General features: G+C 39.0%; 2 protein-coding genes across 6 annotated transcripts in view; both read left to right on the top strand.

The window, feature by feature from the left end:
* Positions 1 to 5,606: 5,606 nt before the first annotated feature.
* Positions 5,607 to 6,074, top strand: LOC112531751. Its single transcript, XM_025147614.2, has one exon. The coding sequence runs from the start codon at positions 5,607 to 5,609 to the stop codon at positions 6,072 to 6,074; it is 468 nt and encodes a 155-aa protein (XP_025003382.2).
* The window catches only part of SLC9A3 (solute carrier family 9 member A3), a 66,276-nt gene continuing 57,155 nt past the window's right edge, over positions 6,033 to 15,153 (top strand). For all 5 annotated transcript variants that reach the window (XM_004935075.5, XM_040696321.2, XM_046938104.1 and 2 more), the window contains exon 1: positions 6,033 to 6,501. In XM_004935075.5, the coding sequence (XP_004935132.1) occupies positions 6,306 to 6,501 (196 nt within the window). In that variant the 5' untranslated portion in view covers positions 6,033 to 6,305. The remainder of the gene's footprint in view (positions 6,502 to 15,153) is intronic.

Here is a 15,153-nt window from a genome sequence, read left to right on the forward strand (position 1 = left end):
CAGGAGTGTAGAAAATAGAAGTGAGATGTCAAAAACCAAGGGAATGCAAAGGAAGAAAACAGATACAGGCTGGCAGAAATGAAAAACTTTTTAGCCATCTTTGACTAGCAGCATGTCTGGGAGAGTCTTAATACATGATAGAAGAATTGTCATTGTGATTGGAACTTAAAGAAGGAGGACTATTACACGTGGCATTTTATAAAAGTACATAAAATGATAAAATGTGTTAGGTATCTGGTGCTGTGTGACAACATATTTCCCTTTCACATTGCCTTTCCACTGCAGATTACACTGACAGATCACACATACATAACTTCTTTTGGAGGGAGCCATCCTTGCCAGGTATTGTAGGTGAGGCTAATGTTTCCAGCTGAAAGGTACTTCTTTCCTTCCACTACTAGTAGAATTGCTGCTAATATAAATAAGGGGTTCATTAAAACTGCAGTAGCAACAAGGACAAAACAGAAAAATCTCACAATCTGCCTGAAATGCCTAGCATAATCAGTAAGACTGGCTAAAAATAGGAGATTCAGTTTAAAATGCTCACTAGTTTACTGTCCTTAAATTCAATCTTGTCTTGAAATGAATAGTGAAAATTCCTCTGCCATCCTACTTCATGGCTAAATCTAAAGGTCTTCATTTTGTTCTCTAAAACTGGTAGCAATATATACAGGTTGAACTAATACATTGCTATTCAAAGCCAGTTTAGAGGTTTGTATTCATCACTGCTGTAAGATAATACTCTGCAACATCACTCAGTCCAGCAACATTTGTCCATCTCTTTGCAATCATAAACTTGCTCAGCTCCACTCATTGCAGTTAGAGAGAAGCTGAGACAATGACAGCTGCTGAATCAAGTAGATACATTTAAAAATTCACGATTCTGCACTCTTCCTGCATTTAAAACATTTGAATATTTTTTACCACATCATAGAATGCCATTCACAGCATTACTATTATGTTAAATTTGCCAGTAGATATGCTATTTGAATTATGGCATGAAAGAAGACCCTGAAACTGTATTTCTTTCAAAATCTTACCTATATATGTATACAAGTGACATTAATATAGAAACAGTGTATTTTCTTGAGGAAACTCAGGAATGATAATAAAATGGTGGTTTACATTACAGCAGTAGGTTTTCAAAGTCTATTTGACAATTCTTCCCTACTTAGATTTGTTTTCCTTTATGAAAGCTCAGGGTTTCACAGGAGTGTGCTTCTTAATTTCATCTTAGCTTAAGCATATTTGTTTGTAAGTGCTAATATTGCAAGTTAATTATAACTTCTGCTTCTGAAGTTAGTACTTAGGTAGCTCCAAAAGTAATGCCACCTGTTTATTTCCATGGAAACTTCAACAGATACAAAGAGCACAATAATAATATTTGATAGAGCAAATTCTCAGCTATGAAACAGTATTTTTCAATATAGTCACTACCACTGGCTATGCATTTTTGATAGTGGTGAACAAGAGCCAGCATGCTGCACTTGTAAAACTTGGCACCAGAGGTGACCCACTAACACAGTCAGCACTGCTGAAATCCACCACACACTGTCCAACTGTGCTAACATCCACTTTGGTGTCCATAAATGTTCAGCAAGTGTTGATGAATGCCACTGGGGGCAGTTATTTCCACATGGAGGAATTCAATTACACATCATTGCTTCATATGGATTTCCATGTTAGATGCCAATTTGTCAGACTGACCCTCTGCTGCCATCTGTCACACAGCACCTAAATGTAATGGAAAAATAGCAGAAAGGTTCAACCTCTACTGCCATGCCACCAGCATCTGCCTCTGATGCAATGGGCAAACGTAATAAAAGAGGAGGCATTACTTTCAGAGCAGCCCTTGAGCAACTGAAATTTTCTGTGTGTGCTTTCTAGAGAAAACAAATAAAAATTTAACTACTTCAATCGATCTGTTTATTTATTTTTAATTCATTTTAAACTGAAATTATCTTTTACCTCAGCTTGAAAAAAATCCATAAGATCTTATTTTTACCATACATAGACCACATGAAGGGTGCACAAGATACTACTATTTATTTTCTCTAAGCGATTATTTACAAAATACTTGTAGAAGCAACCGTGTTGGAGATTTTCTAGTTACAACGAAAACACTCAAAAATGAAAGACAGTATAATAAGTAGAAATCCTCCTTTTGCAATCCTGTGAGAGAGTCAAGAAATACCAGCTGTTGTGTGTTTTGTTATCTTTATTACAAACTGTACTCCAGATCAGGCTTTTTGTTGCTGATATAGAATCAAACCACAGAAAACGACGGCTGTCATCTTCCTGGACTTCTGCAAAGTCTTTGATGTGGTCCCTCACCACATCCTTCTCTCTAAATTGGAGAGGTATGGATTTGAAGGATGGACTGTTCAGTGGATTAAGAATTGGTTGGATAGTAACAGACAAAGAGTTGTGATCAATGGTTCTATGTTTAGGTAGAGGCCGGTCACAAGCGGTGTCCCTCAGGGGTCAGTCTTGGGACTGGTGCTCTTCAACATCTTCATCAGTGATACAGATGATGGCATCGAGTGCACTCTCAGCAAGTTTGCAGATGACACCAAGCTGAGCAGTACAGTCAATACATCAGAGGGAAGGAAAGCCAACCAGAGGGACCTGGACAGGCTGGAGAAGTAGGCCCATGTGAACCTACTGAGGTTCTACAAGGCCAAGTGCAAGGTGCTGCACTTGGGCTGGGGCAATCCCAGCTATTTTTACAGACTGGGGGAAGATCTCCTTGAAAGCAGCACTGCAGAGAAGGACTTGGGGTCCTGGTGGATGAGAAGCTGGACATGAGCCAGCAGTGTGCACTTGCAGCCTGGAACACCAACTGTGTTCTGAGCTGCATTAAAAAAGGTGTGGCCAGCAGGGAGAGGGAGGTGATTGTGCCCCTCTACTCAGCTCTTGTGAGGCCCCAACTGGAGTACTGCGTCCAGACCTGGGACCCCCAGTACAGGAAGGACATGGAGCTTTTGGAACAGGTCCGGAGGAGGACCACTAAGATGATCAGAGGGCTGGAGCACCTCTCCTATGAGGAAAGGTTGAGGGAACTGGGCTTGTTTAGCTTGGAGAAGAGAAGGCTCCTGGGAGACCTCATTGTGGCCTTCCAGTACTTGAAGGGAGCACATAAACAGGAGGGGGAACAGCTGTTTATGAAGGTGGATAGTGATAGGACAAAGGGAAATGGTTTTAAACTGAGACAGGGGAGGTTTAGATTAGATATTAGGAGGAAGTTTTTCCACCCAGAGGGTGGTGACGCACTGTAAGGTTGCCTAGAGAGGTTGTAGATGCTTCATCCCTGGAGGCACTCAATGCCAGGCTGGATGTGGCTCTGGGCAGCCTGGTCTAGTGGTTGGTGACCCTGCACATAGCAGGGGGGTTGAAAGAAGATGATCACTGTGGTCCTTTTCAACCCAGGCCATTCTATGATTCTATGACTGCATGAAACTACTGAAGGAATTTCATGCAGAAACTACAAGAAAATGGAATCTGTGAGTAAATACGTAAATGTAAATGTATTCATCCACAAGTATACATTCTCACATAAGTATACATATGGACTGTTTCAGAATGTATTCAAGTACCTACAGATGATCCATAATTACTGGTTCCTTTCTCTGCCTGCTCTGTTATTCTAACATATTAATGAATTGTACAAGAATTCTGATATGCACAGCAATTTGATATCCAAACATCTTGAAAATATCCATGAGCCATTGGATGATAGGACAAATTTCACAATTATACTTTGAATCATGTGCTTACTGCTAAGAAAAATACAGTGTTGGCATTTTAACTGTGTTGTAGACAATATTTTGTAAAGATTTTATAGCAAGCAAAATTATGTACTTCTGTGATTGTTTAGACTAAAGGTTTTCAATGATTATTACAAATTCTAAAATTATCATTGGGCATTATACTGGCAGCTGATGAGCAGATTAACAATAGCTTGTCTGTGTTAAGACAATATACCCATCATTTTTCCTGTTTGCTAATAGTCCTTTACCTCCACCAGCAATATCAGAACCCTGATTTAACTTAGTTACTGAGCCGCCACTACTGTCATGAATTGTACATTACCTAAGGGCAATCATGACAATCATGACATGATTTTGGCTGCTGCTGCTTCAAGTGAAATGTCAGCATTTTTTTTAAACTGTGGAAAAGGTTTCTCATTTTTTTTTCAGTTTTAAGGTTTATTTCTAAACCACTTGTTATTTTGTGGGACTAGATTTGGGAAGAATTACGTTTATAAGATGGGACACCACAGCATTTATGGTTCCCATTTATCAGCTGCAGCTAGAATGATGTGTTTAATTGTAGTATGGTAGTATGTGGAATACTTTGAGATAATAAAAGTGGTGTTGACACCTTGTTCATTGTTCTTATAATATCAGCAAATAGAACTGGCCTTAACAGTTAGGAACTACTTCTATCCACAGGTCTCAGCAACAGTTATAGACCTACATACTTCCAACTCTGGTTCTGTTTCTACAATGGCAGTGCATCAAGGCCCTTTGTAGAACCTTTGAGAAGCCCAGATTCTAAAGGACATTTGGGTATCTAACTGATACTCAGAAAGATAAAAACAATACAGGTAGGAATTTAGTTGTTAAATATGGAATTGTTCTTCAGGTCTTTGACTACAATATATCCTAAATGTAAAGAAACTATTTTACTGTCAGTCATGCTTCCTAAATATAGTGCATATTCTAGCTTCAGATTGTTTCCCAGGCTAAAAAATCCTACATAATTTCCTTTCTTTTATGTAATAAAGAAGCAAGGTAAGAAAAACAACAATATACTTCACTGTTTGAAGAGGGCCCAATGCACAGCTTTGGAGTAATAATAAGCAAATCTTTGGTGAATTAATACACAAAAACTTCATTCCTTGTCTTCCCTAGCTAAGTTAGATTATGTAATAGTGAAAGACACCCTTTGTAACAATAGCATTTCATGCAAATTTGCTTAATTTACCAGTTAATTGATTTATAGAGGGCTTTACAATAACTCACTTGGATTTCCAAAAAGGACGTAGCTTTTCTCTCAAATGTTTTAAATAATCAAAGTTATTTCTTTAGCTTCTGAACATTTTAAAGGAGACTTTATCCTATTCATTTGTGATATCTTGACCAAACTTGTTGTTATGTAAGTGAAACGGGTAAGCGGTGGACAGCATGTGGTACTTGGAATGCTTCAGAGCATGCAAGAGGGTAGAGATATTGCTGTAGTGTGTAGGAAGGCACAGTTTGCTGGGACCATGCTGCTTTGCTGTCTTTTTTCTTCAGAGTGATGTATATCATATGCTGGTGGCATACAGTACGCACTGCCAGGGCATCAGGCAAATGTTATCAGCAAGAAGGAGGACTTTGGGGACAGGTAACAACCTTCTAAAAGATTTCACGTTGTAACAAATAAAAAAGGAACAGGAAAAGAAGGCAAGGAGTATTTTTAATATAGCCCTTCTCAACAAAGATCTGCAAGCAAATCTAAACAGAAAGTCAAACCTTTCTTGCTGGTGTAATTTCCTCGAGCACCGCTGGCAGAGGTGCTCCCTGGTGGACAGACAAGAAAGCTCAGCGAACCAAATCCGAATGCGGTTTGAAGCTGAACAGCAGGGAAAAAAGCACTGCCCTTGTGAACGCTATAGTACCGAGTCTGACGGAGCGGCTGACCCGTTTCACTACACCTCAAAGGCACCCGGACGAATCTCCTCATCCAGCTCCGAGTTGAGCACGGATCCTGGGCTCCGCCCTGGACGTGCGTGCGGAAGCGTCCCAACCTTGGCCCCTAGCACCAAGAGCACAAGGTCGCTTCTTTCCAACCCCCATGTGCTCGGAGCCGAGTCGGGACGGTTGGCACAACCCACAGCCTTCTGTCGCCTCCTCGGCGGAGCGGAACTCTCCGGTGATCCCGAAAGGTGCTCAGCTAGGGGCAGCGCCGCTGGCTCCACAGTCAGAAAAGCTCCGCCTCCGACCGGTCTGGAACAGCTTGATAAAGGCAGGTGCGGGAAAGCAGCAGGAACCCAGCTCGCAGCATCTGCCTATGTTCAGAGTCCCTGACCCTTTCTTGACCACAGCTTGCAAAGAAGCACCTGGGCCGGCCCGTGCAGCCGTGCCGACGGTTCTGGGACAGGACCCACTCTGCTGCTTGCAGAACGCACCGCTGCCCCCAGTTCCACAGTCTCTACGATAGCGTCTCTGCGAGGAGACGAGGACATCGCCCCCAAGGACCTCCGAAGAGGAGGGATTTCTCCGGGAAGGGGAAACAGGATTTTGTTGTGTGGCTTGGAGATGAGACAGGTCTCTAGAATGGGGTTCCTCCTGGGACTGCTGAATCTCCCAGCAGCGCTAGGAGAGAGAAGCTCGGGAAGCCCTACGAATAACAGCCATCCTCAGAGCTTTGCAATCGTCTCTTTCGAATGGAATCACGTAAAGGACCCTTATGTCATTACACTCTGGATACTTGTGGCCAGCTTAGCCAAAATTGGTGAGTCCTGAGTTATATATTAATATGTCCTCTTCCTTCCCCTTCCTCTTTTTCCCTTCTCACATCCAACATAAATGAAGAGAGCTTATCAGAAGTCCACTGACCCGTTTTCAGGGGTTTTACTGTACTCTGTCCTGATTTCATAATACTGCCTTCCACAGCGCTTAGCAGTGTGATTTTCACCTGCCTGAGGGAGTTAAGTAGTTCATTTTCAACGCCTAGGACTCTGGCTTTTGTATCTGTCTCCTTACATATGGTTGCATTACTTGAAGCCTTTCATTACAGTTGTTCTCAGGAAAAACTTTTTACAGATGTGAAACGAAGATTAAGCCTTACTGCTTATAGAGTGCCCATTCCAACTGACAATATGCTGTCCTTTTAAATATAACTGGTAGATTTATTAGCTACCATCATCACAAATAAATACAATAAAACCAACCTATTAACTTGGCAGTCTGTGTTTTGCAAAGCATTGTTGAATTAGTCAAAGAAAATAAGAAAAAATATTTTACAGAGAAAGGTGACATTTTCAGATCATTTGTTGCAGCTGAAAAATTACAAACTTTAAAGTGCACTGAATTTTCTTCAAGAAAATAGAACTAATGAAAAGCAATGACTTAGTCTAAGTTGAATGCAGTATGTGTAAATACATATGAATACTCCAGTTCTTCTTTTCTGAACCTTGTAGCACCTCCAAAAGCAATCTTATATTAATAATGCTGTTTGCTGAACTAGAAAAGTGGCTGCTTGTTTGGAATGTATTTTATTTCCATGATGCTATTATCTTCTATTAGAATCATAGAATCATAGAATATCTGGTATTGAAAGCAATCCACAAGGGTTATCAAATCCAACTCCTGGCTCCACACAGGACTATCTAAAATTTAAACCCTACGTCTGAGTGCATTGTACAAACATTTCTTGAACTTCAGCAGGCTTGGTGTCATAACCACTCCTCTGGGTAGCCTGTTCCAGTGCCCAATAGGTTTCTTGTGAATAACCTTTTCCTACTATCAAGTCTGAACTTTACCTGAATCAGTTTGATGCCATTCCACTGGATACTTTTTACCTTTTGGATCTAAAGTGAGACCACTGTCAGTTGGCTGATATTATCAATGTCATTTTCAATTTTCAGTAAGTAATCTCTAAAATCAGTAGCAATTTGATTGCATGACCAGCTGAAAATCATGCTAATACACTATATGTGTACTGATAATACTGATTTGGGATACCAATAGCATACATCATGGGTTTTGCGCATTACACCGAATGAAAGATCTAAACAGACAGCTCATGCATACAGTTGCACATGAGCTAAATGCACTAAGGATAGGTGGAAAGTACTGCCTCCACATTCAAATAAATCCAAATGATACTTTTCTAAAAGGGAGGGGACAAGTTATGCAGAGGTTATATTCTTAAGTGGTTTTCAGTGGTGCCTACATTAAGATGCTTGCTTATAGAACCATAAGCTTAATATTGTCAATGGAATCAGTGTTGAACTGCAAGTATTTCAGATGGTAACTACATTATCTAGATTATGTAAAAATGCCGTTTTGATTTAATTGACTTGTATTGATGGGTCATATAAAGTAGAAAACTGGAGAAACCAGATATGGTGAAAAAAAGCAGTGACAATGTTGAACCTCTGTAAATTTGTGCTAACTAATCTTAATAAATAGACTGCTTGTCTGAACCTTCTTATTGACATTCTTTTCTAAGTAAGTATTAACTCTCTGTGTTATTAAGACTTTACTGCTTTCTATATGTACCAGTGTTATTCAGAATAATCAGTGCTTAACAGCCATATCTCTGCTGTGGCAGAAACTCAGTGCAGCTAACAGGACTTAGATTGTCCTATACTTAAAGCCAGGGCTTGAAATAAGATCTTCTTGAATTAAGATGAGACATTTCACTGTGAACTGTGTAGTATACCTACAAACATTTGATTCTTGGAGTTTGGAAGCTGAATACCACTGGCTCTCTTTTAAAATTATTTGCACTTATTTCATAGCTGCACAGAGCATGTCACTTACTAGTAAGAAGAGAGTGTCTATCATCAATTCTGTCATTTTCCCAAGCTCTCAAACTTCAGGCTCCTCTCACATTTATAATACAGCAATCCTGTACTGCCCTGTATGTTGTCTCTGAAGAAGCAATGGACAACTGCTGTATTCCCCTGCAGAGGAATAAATGCTCCTGTTTTCCCCACCAGCCACAAATAAGATATAGATGATCAGAAAGGTGCATTCAGATTTACATTCATGTAAATCAGTGGAAAAGGGAAATAAAAACCTGTCAGCCTTTTACCTGCCTGTGTGTGTCAAGAATTTTGGAAAGTAGGCCAGAAATCCATCAGAAGATTTTGAAGGGCAATAATGCTGTGCAGGACTAAGATCTGTAAATTCAAAAAGATGGAAAAGAATGGGGGAAGAAAATAACGAACATCTGACCCTGTGTATTACTTGAAGGAGGGCAAACACAGTACAGTCAAAATGATGATTTTGTTCTGGATTTTTTAGAGACGGGAGCAGAGTGATTTTTATACAAGATCACCTCTCTATGACTATGGACAATTGTACGGTGTTGGCTGGCAATTGGGTTAGCAAAAGGTCTTCTGGGAACTGCAAGCTACGGGTGAAAGATATATGAGAATGCGTTGCTTTCTTTTGCATTACAGTAAGCTTAATTTTTTGTTATTTGATAGTTAGTTTGTTCTTTTCCCCAACAAAAATGATTCTGGTTGAGGTATTATAAGGTTTGGGGAAGGGTGCATTTAATAGAAGACACTTGTAGCTCTCCTGGAACTTGTTATTCCTGTTGCATACAGTCAGAATTTAATTTAGGGTGGCAAAGTATTCTGCATTAGAAGCTGCACTATATAAAATCTCTTTAAGTATCTCAGATACACAAGGAAGTCTCTAGTGTTCTGAACTATATGCCAAAGAAGATGTTTATTTTTTATTATTATTTTTAATTTTTTAATTTTTAATTTATTTCACATGAGGAATATCTTGTCAAGGTATATCTTGACAAATCTAAGTACTGGCACAAAACTGTGGAATGAGAGTCTTCAGACAGTTGCCTTTCCTGAACTATAAGATACTTAGTCTGTGTCTAATATAAAAGGTCTGACGCATCTCAGTCTACTGTTTCACATGTCGTAATTGATTTGATACAACCGTCTTCATTTGAAGTCTTCCAGCTCTTTATTCTAAGGTTCACAGTGTTCCATTAGGCTAATTATCCTTATTTCCTCTTTTGATAGGCTTTCTTATCACTACACAAGTATCCGTATGGGATAAGGCTAATAAACTACTCACATGTGTAAAGCTAAGCCTTAAAAACATCTTATCTGCATGATGAAAGTACATCAGGTACATCTGAGAACCCTCCTGGTAGACTTCTTCCACTAGGTGTCCACTTTCTGGTACCTCAGTTGTCCAAACTGAAAAAGTAATACCAATTAAAAAAAAAAAAAACAACAACAGAAACACAAAAACATAAACTGAACAAAACCATAAACACATACATACATGCTCATTATTTATAGTTACAGACTAGGTCACTTTCTAAGTTCACTTTCCCATGCACTCTCCTATTCCTTTATATGCCTTTAATGGATCACAACTTGAAAACAATCATTTAATAAACATAAATATAGAAGATACAAACAGTGGGAGCAAAGTCTGTTGTAGAAAAAGCCAAAAGTAGGTGGGAGGAAGAGAACTCTGGAGGTAATAATAAGCCCAGGAGATAAAATCACAGAATCACACAATCACTGTATTGTAGAGCTTGGAAGGAACAACTTCTTCGGGCAGCTTGTTCCTGTGCTTTGTCCCTTTCAGAGTAAAGAAGTTCTTCCTTGTGTTTGTATGGAATTTCCCGTATTCCAGTTGCTGCCCGTTGCCCCTTGTTCCATTGCTGCATGCTACTGAAAAGAACCTGCCCCTATCAACTTGACCCCTGTGCTTTAGATATTTATTAACACTGATGAGATCCCTCTCAGCCTTCTCCAGGTTGAAGAGACCCAGGTCTCTCAGCCTTTCCTCGTATGTGAGATGCTCCAGGCCCGCTATCATCTTTGTGACCTTCTGCTGGACTCTCTTTAGAAGACCTCTGTCTTTCTTGAACCTGTGGAGCCCAGAATTGGACATAGTATTCAAGTTTGAATAAAGAAAGTCTAAGAATATTGTATACAAGTGGTGTTTGGTTTTTTTTTGTGTGTGTGTGTGTGTGTATGTGTGTGTTTTTCTGAGAATATATCTTAAAACGTAGCTGTTGTGAATAAATTTAAAAAAAGAGTAGTATGTTTTTTAATTGGGGATATCCACTGCATGCTGTTGTATGTGTGCTGCACTTGTTCAAAATCCCAGGATGCAGAGGAAGTTTTTATATTTTCATTAACAGTTGGTAACTTATAAGATTTCTATTTGTTTTACATCTTTTTGACTACCATGACATTTTCCCAAACAACAGTTAATTGCTTTGCACTAAAAAAACTACAAAGCACTTTTTTGTTGTTGGTTTGTTTGCTTTTGTAGTGGTAATGTAACCAGTGACAATGAGGCTTGTTACTGAAGTCTGAGTAACATTTACTGCCTTATTTCTGCTACCTAGACTACTGACCTTACTATTTACAGGTCTAATCATTACAGGCCTGAACAAGGTAGATTATCTCAGTAAGGCTGGCTTAAGCTCATTGTTACTGTTAAAATGCCATATCTGTTTTTCTTCTTCACTGTCCCATGTCTGCACAAATAGCAGTACCCTTCTGAGTGATAAAGTGGCCTTACAATGACGTCTGCCAACTTCTTCAGTACTCTTGGATGAATCCCATCAGCATTCATGGCCTTGGGTATATTCAGTTTGCTTAAGTACTCTCTGACATGATCTTCTTTCACCAACAGTGTATCTTCTTTGCTCCATATTATCTCTCAGATCTTTGGAACCTGGGATTCCTGAAGGCTTGTCTTGCTAGTAAAAACTGAGCCAAAGAAGGCATTCAGCACGTCAGCTTTTTCCCCATCCTGTGTAACCACAACCCCCATCTTATTCAGTGGGCCCACGTTTTCCCTAGTCTTCTTTCTGTCACTGGCGTATTTACAGAAGCCCTTTTTTTTTTGCCTTTAACATCTGTGGCCAGATTCGATTCCATCTGGGCTTCAGTTTTCCTAGCTTCATCACTGCATTCTTGGACATGTGTATGTCTCACAGGTTACTTGTCCCCGTTTCCACTCTCTGTTTACTTTCTTTTTGTGTTCAGCTTTTTTTTTGTTGTTGTTGATTCATACAGGTCTCCAGACATTTGTGCCTGACTTTCTCTTTGCTGGGATGAATCTCCTCTGAGTTTAGAGGAGATCCTTGGATATTAACCATATTTCTTCAATCTCTCTTTTTTCCAGAACATCCCATGAGACTCTTCTAAGCAAATCCTTTAACAGTTCTATTTGTGCTCTCCTCAAGCCCGGGGTTGTGTATTTGTTTTTCACCCTCCTCTTTCCCCTAGGTATCCTAAACTCTACCATCTCAGAGTCACTGTAGCCAAGGATGCCTTTGACCTTTATATTTCCCAAAAGCCCCTTGTTAAAGACCCAGCAGAACACCTCTCATTGGATTTTCTGTCACTTGGAGAAGGAAGCTACCATTCAAAGCACTCTAGGAGCCTCCTGGATTTCTTGTGTCCTGGTGTGACTCTCTCTCGCATCCTATCCACACTTCATATTTTAGATTTATTTTTTCTACCCATTTAGCCTCCTGAATTTGCTCAGTGTGGATCAGATAAGGAAGTGTAAGAAATGGCAGGAGAGTATGTGACTGTGAAAAGGAATGAGGAAGAAGGGTACATACCCTTTGCATTATCTGCGAGTAAAAACTTTGCCAACTGTTTTTGTCAATGTACTTTATGCTGAGGCTAAGAATGCCACAAAGCCCTCAAATGCTATTACACAGTCTTGTTGAGACCATCAGTTCCAAAGAACCCAAGATAAAATGAGCTGTGAAGTGCACTGTGTTTTTAAGCTTACAGAGAGATGGATTCCCACTGTGCATCAGTAGTGCTGTTACAATCAGTTTATTTCACTGAAATCCAGTCAGCAAACTACCCTAAAGTCAAGGTGTAATTATTACACATGTAAGTAAATAATGTATTGACCTGGAATATAGGGATTTGTTGAAAAATAAAACAAAAAGTCAGTGAATAAAGTCTTTATCGGGTTTTTTTTTTTTTCATCTTGTTTTAGTTTCCCTTTATTTCTCTAGACTTTAAAATATTCAGATTCCATGATCTGAGATGCTCAGAAATGACTCCAGTTTCTGCATGCCTAGGACCCTTCGTATTGTCTCACTTATCTGAGAAAGGAGTATGCTGTTAACACCAGCACTCCTGTGGAGAATGTTAAGCATGTTGGGATGGGCTAGGGAAGATACAGTGAAATGCATATGTAACAACCCACCTAACTTTGACTCTTCTAGCAAAATCGTATCCCTTTAAAGAAATTAGTACCCTTCCTTCCAAAGCAAACAAAATCTCATTTGACTCCAAATTTCTCCTGACATTTTAGGAGTAGTAAAAAGTATCAGCTGCTTAGAGAAACTGATTTAGGGTATTGTTTTAATTACAGTAAAAATGTGAGAATAGGTCTTCTGTTGGCAATTCTCTATGTCCATCTCTTGTAAATACTATCTTTAAGAAGAGATGTTGGAGATTAGCAGAACTTTACTGTAAGTATTTAACTGAAAATGAAGTGAGAGAATCAGATGGTGAAGGTATTACTAGACCCTGCAAAGCACAAATTTTGTCATAACTACAGTGTTCTTTGAAAGCTGTTTTCATTAGCAAGCAATGAGAAATGATTTTGCACTGTGACTAGGAAGACTGGACTTGGCTGCCTTCCCCTGTATCCTGATAAAGATAGCAAGGAAAAATATATATTTGTACTACATTTCTTGCTTTATTGTGATCCCAGAGGACACTGGAATAGGTTGGCATCCTTATAAAGGAAGTGCATACATTTCCTTTCTGGATATATCTTTTCATTAGCTATCTTAAAGTAGCAAAGCAACTACACAAAAGTGCTATAAATCTATGCTGGCGAAAGTGTTACATAACTGAGGTGCCTGATTTTAATAATAACTGATTTTAATCAGATACTCTGCTTTCTCTTGTCAAGTTCTGTTTAGAGTGTCTTTTAGTAAGAAATGTTAAGCATGTAAGAAATGTAAAATCACTGCCGTCTAAGGCACAACATCTTTTGAGACATCATTTTAGGCAGCTGGAAATAACATTTTCATCATAGAATCCCTTAGCATTTCAAATCCTAGGAGCACTTGTACGCACCATTTCTTTATTAAATTTTTTATTTATAAATGGATATATATCTCCACATTTTGTTTCTGTTCTGTTCTTGTATCTTATTCACCCTTTTCCTGTCTTTCCTGCCTACCTGAAACATACATCCCTCTTTCTGCTCCCCCCCTCCACTCTCCAAGTCTTGTGAGTCTCGAGTCTGAATTATTTAGAGTAAGGAAGAAGATATCAGGACAGTATAATTTGACAAGATTCAGATTACATCCCCTGACGAATAGGAAATGTGCAGTGACAACTTGTATGAACTACATAAGAAAAAATGTCATTTAAAGAATGATCCTGAACTGTATACAGTTCAGGCATGCATACCAAAGAAAGGATCACTGCCATCAATTATTTTCAAGCACCTGCACGCAAACTACTCTGCATTCTCTGCAGAACAATGGAATCCTTTTAATACTGTAGTCAGGTTTGTTGAAAACATTGATTTACTGTCTTTAGAGCTGAAGACACTTATTACTAAGAGTAGCTTACCAAACCCCAAAGTGACTGTAAATCTGTCACTTGGTAACACAGCAGCAGACCACTGGCAGGCAAGTAGTTAAGTGCAAGCAACAAACCCTTCTAGATATATAACAGTTCTTCAAGTGAACGTTTTTGTGGGGTCCACTTTGTTTTTGTGAAAATTTTGTGTATTAGAGATCCTTAATAAGAAAGCTGATTTATGATTTATAATTTGTGGTTTGTTTATTTGATGTGGCAGTAAAAAGGTGGTATTTCCAGTTGTTTTGACTTATACCACCAGAAGTCTATCAGAAGTTAATAAGTTTCACAACCAGTTTCCTTTATGTTTTGAATTCAAATACAACACTTCTTTTCCTCCTATTTTAGTTACTCTATTTTAAGTACTCTGAAGAAATGGAGTAATTGACAACTGAGTTATTCTGTACCTTCTGTTTGGCTCTTTCTATTCCAGGACAAAATGCTCTGTGTCTAGAACACTCCTTATTTCTTGTCTATTTCTTTTCTCAATATTCTTTTTACACTTTCAGCAGACTGCCTGTAATTTTTCTCATCTCTCTGCAGTAGTTCAGTTAAATTCATATCTCAGTGTACTAAGGACTCTAATTATTCTTTACCTAGTTAAGAAGTGACAACCATTTAGATTTACTGACTGTTAAAAGTCTCTGTAAACTGCAGAGCATGGCTGGTTGGTCTTGTTGTAATAATTTGATTCCTCTTGTAAAATAGCTTACAGAGTATGAAAAGAGTGACTTGATACCCAGTTGGCTGCTATGTAAAGCACTGTGAAGTCATAAATACTGAAACTACCTACAGGCTGA

This window comes from Gallus gallus, chromosome 2 (genome assembly GCF_016699485.2).
Source record: "Gallus gallus isolate bGalGal1 chromosome 2, bGalGal1.mat.broiler.GRCg7b, whole genome shotgun sequence".
In the NCBI taxonomy this organism is placed as follows: domain Eukaryota; kingdom Metazoa; phylum Chordata; class Aves; order Galliformes; family Phasianidae; genus Gallus; species Gallus gallus.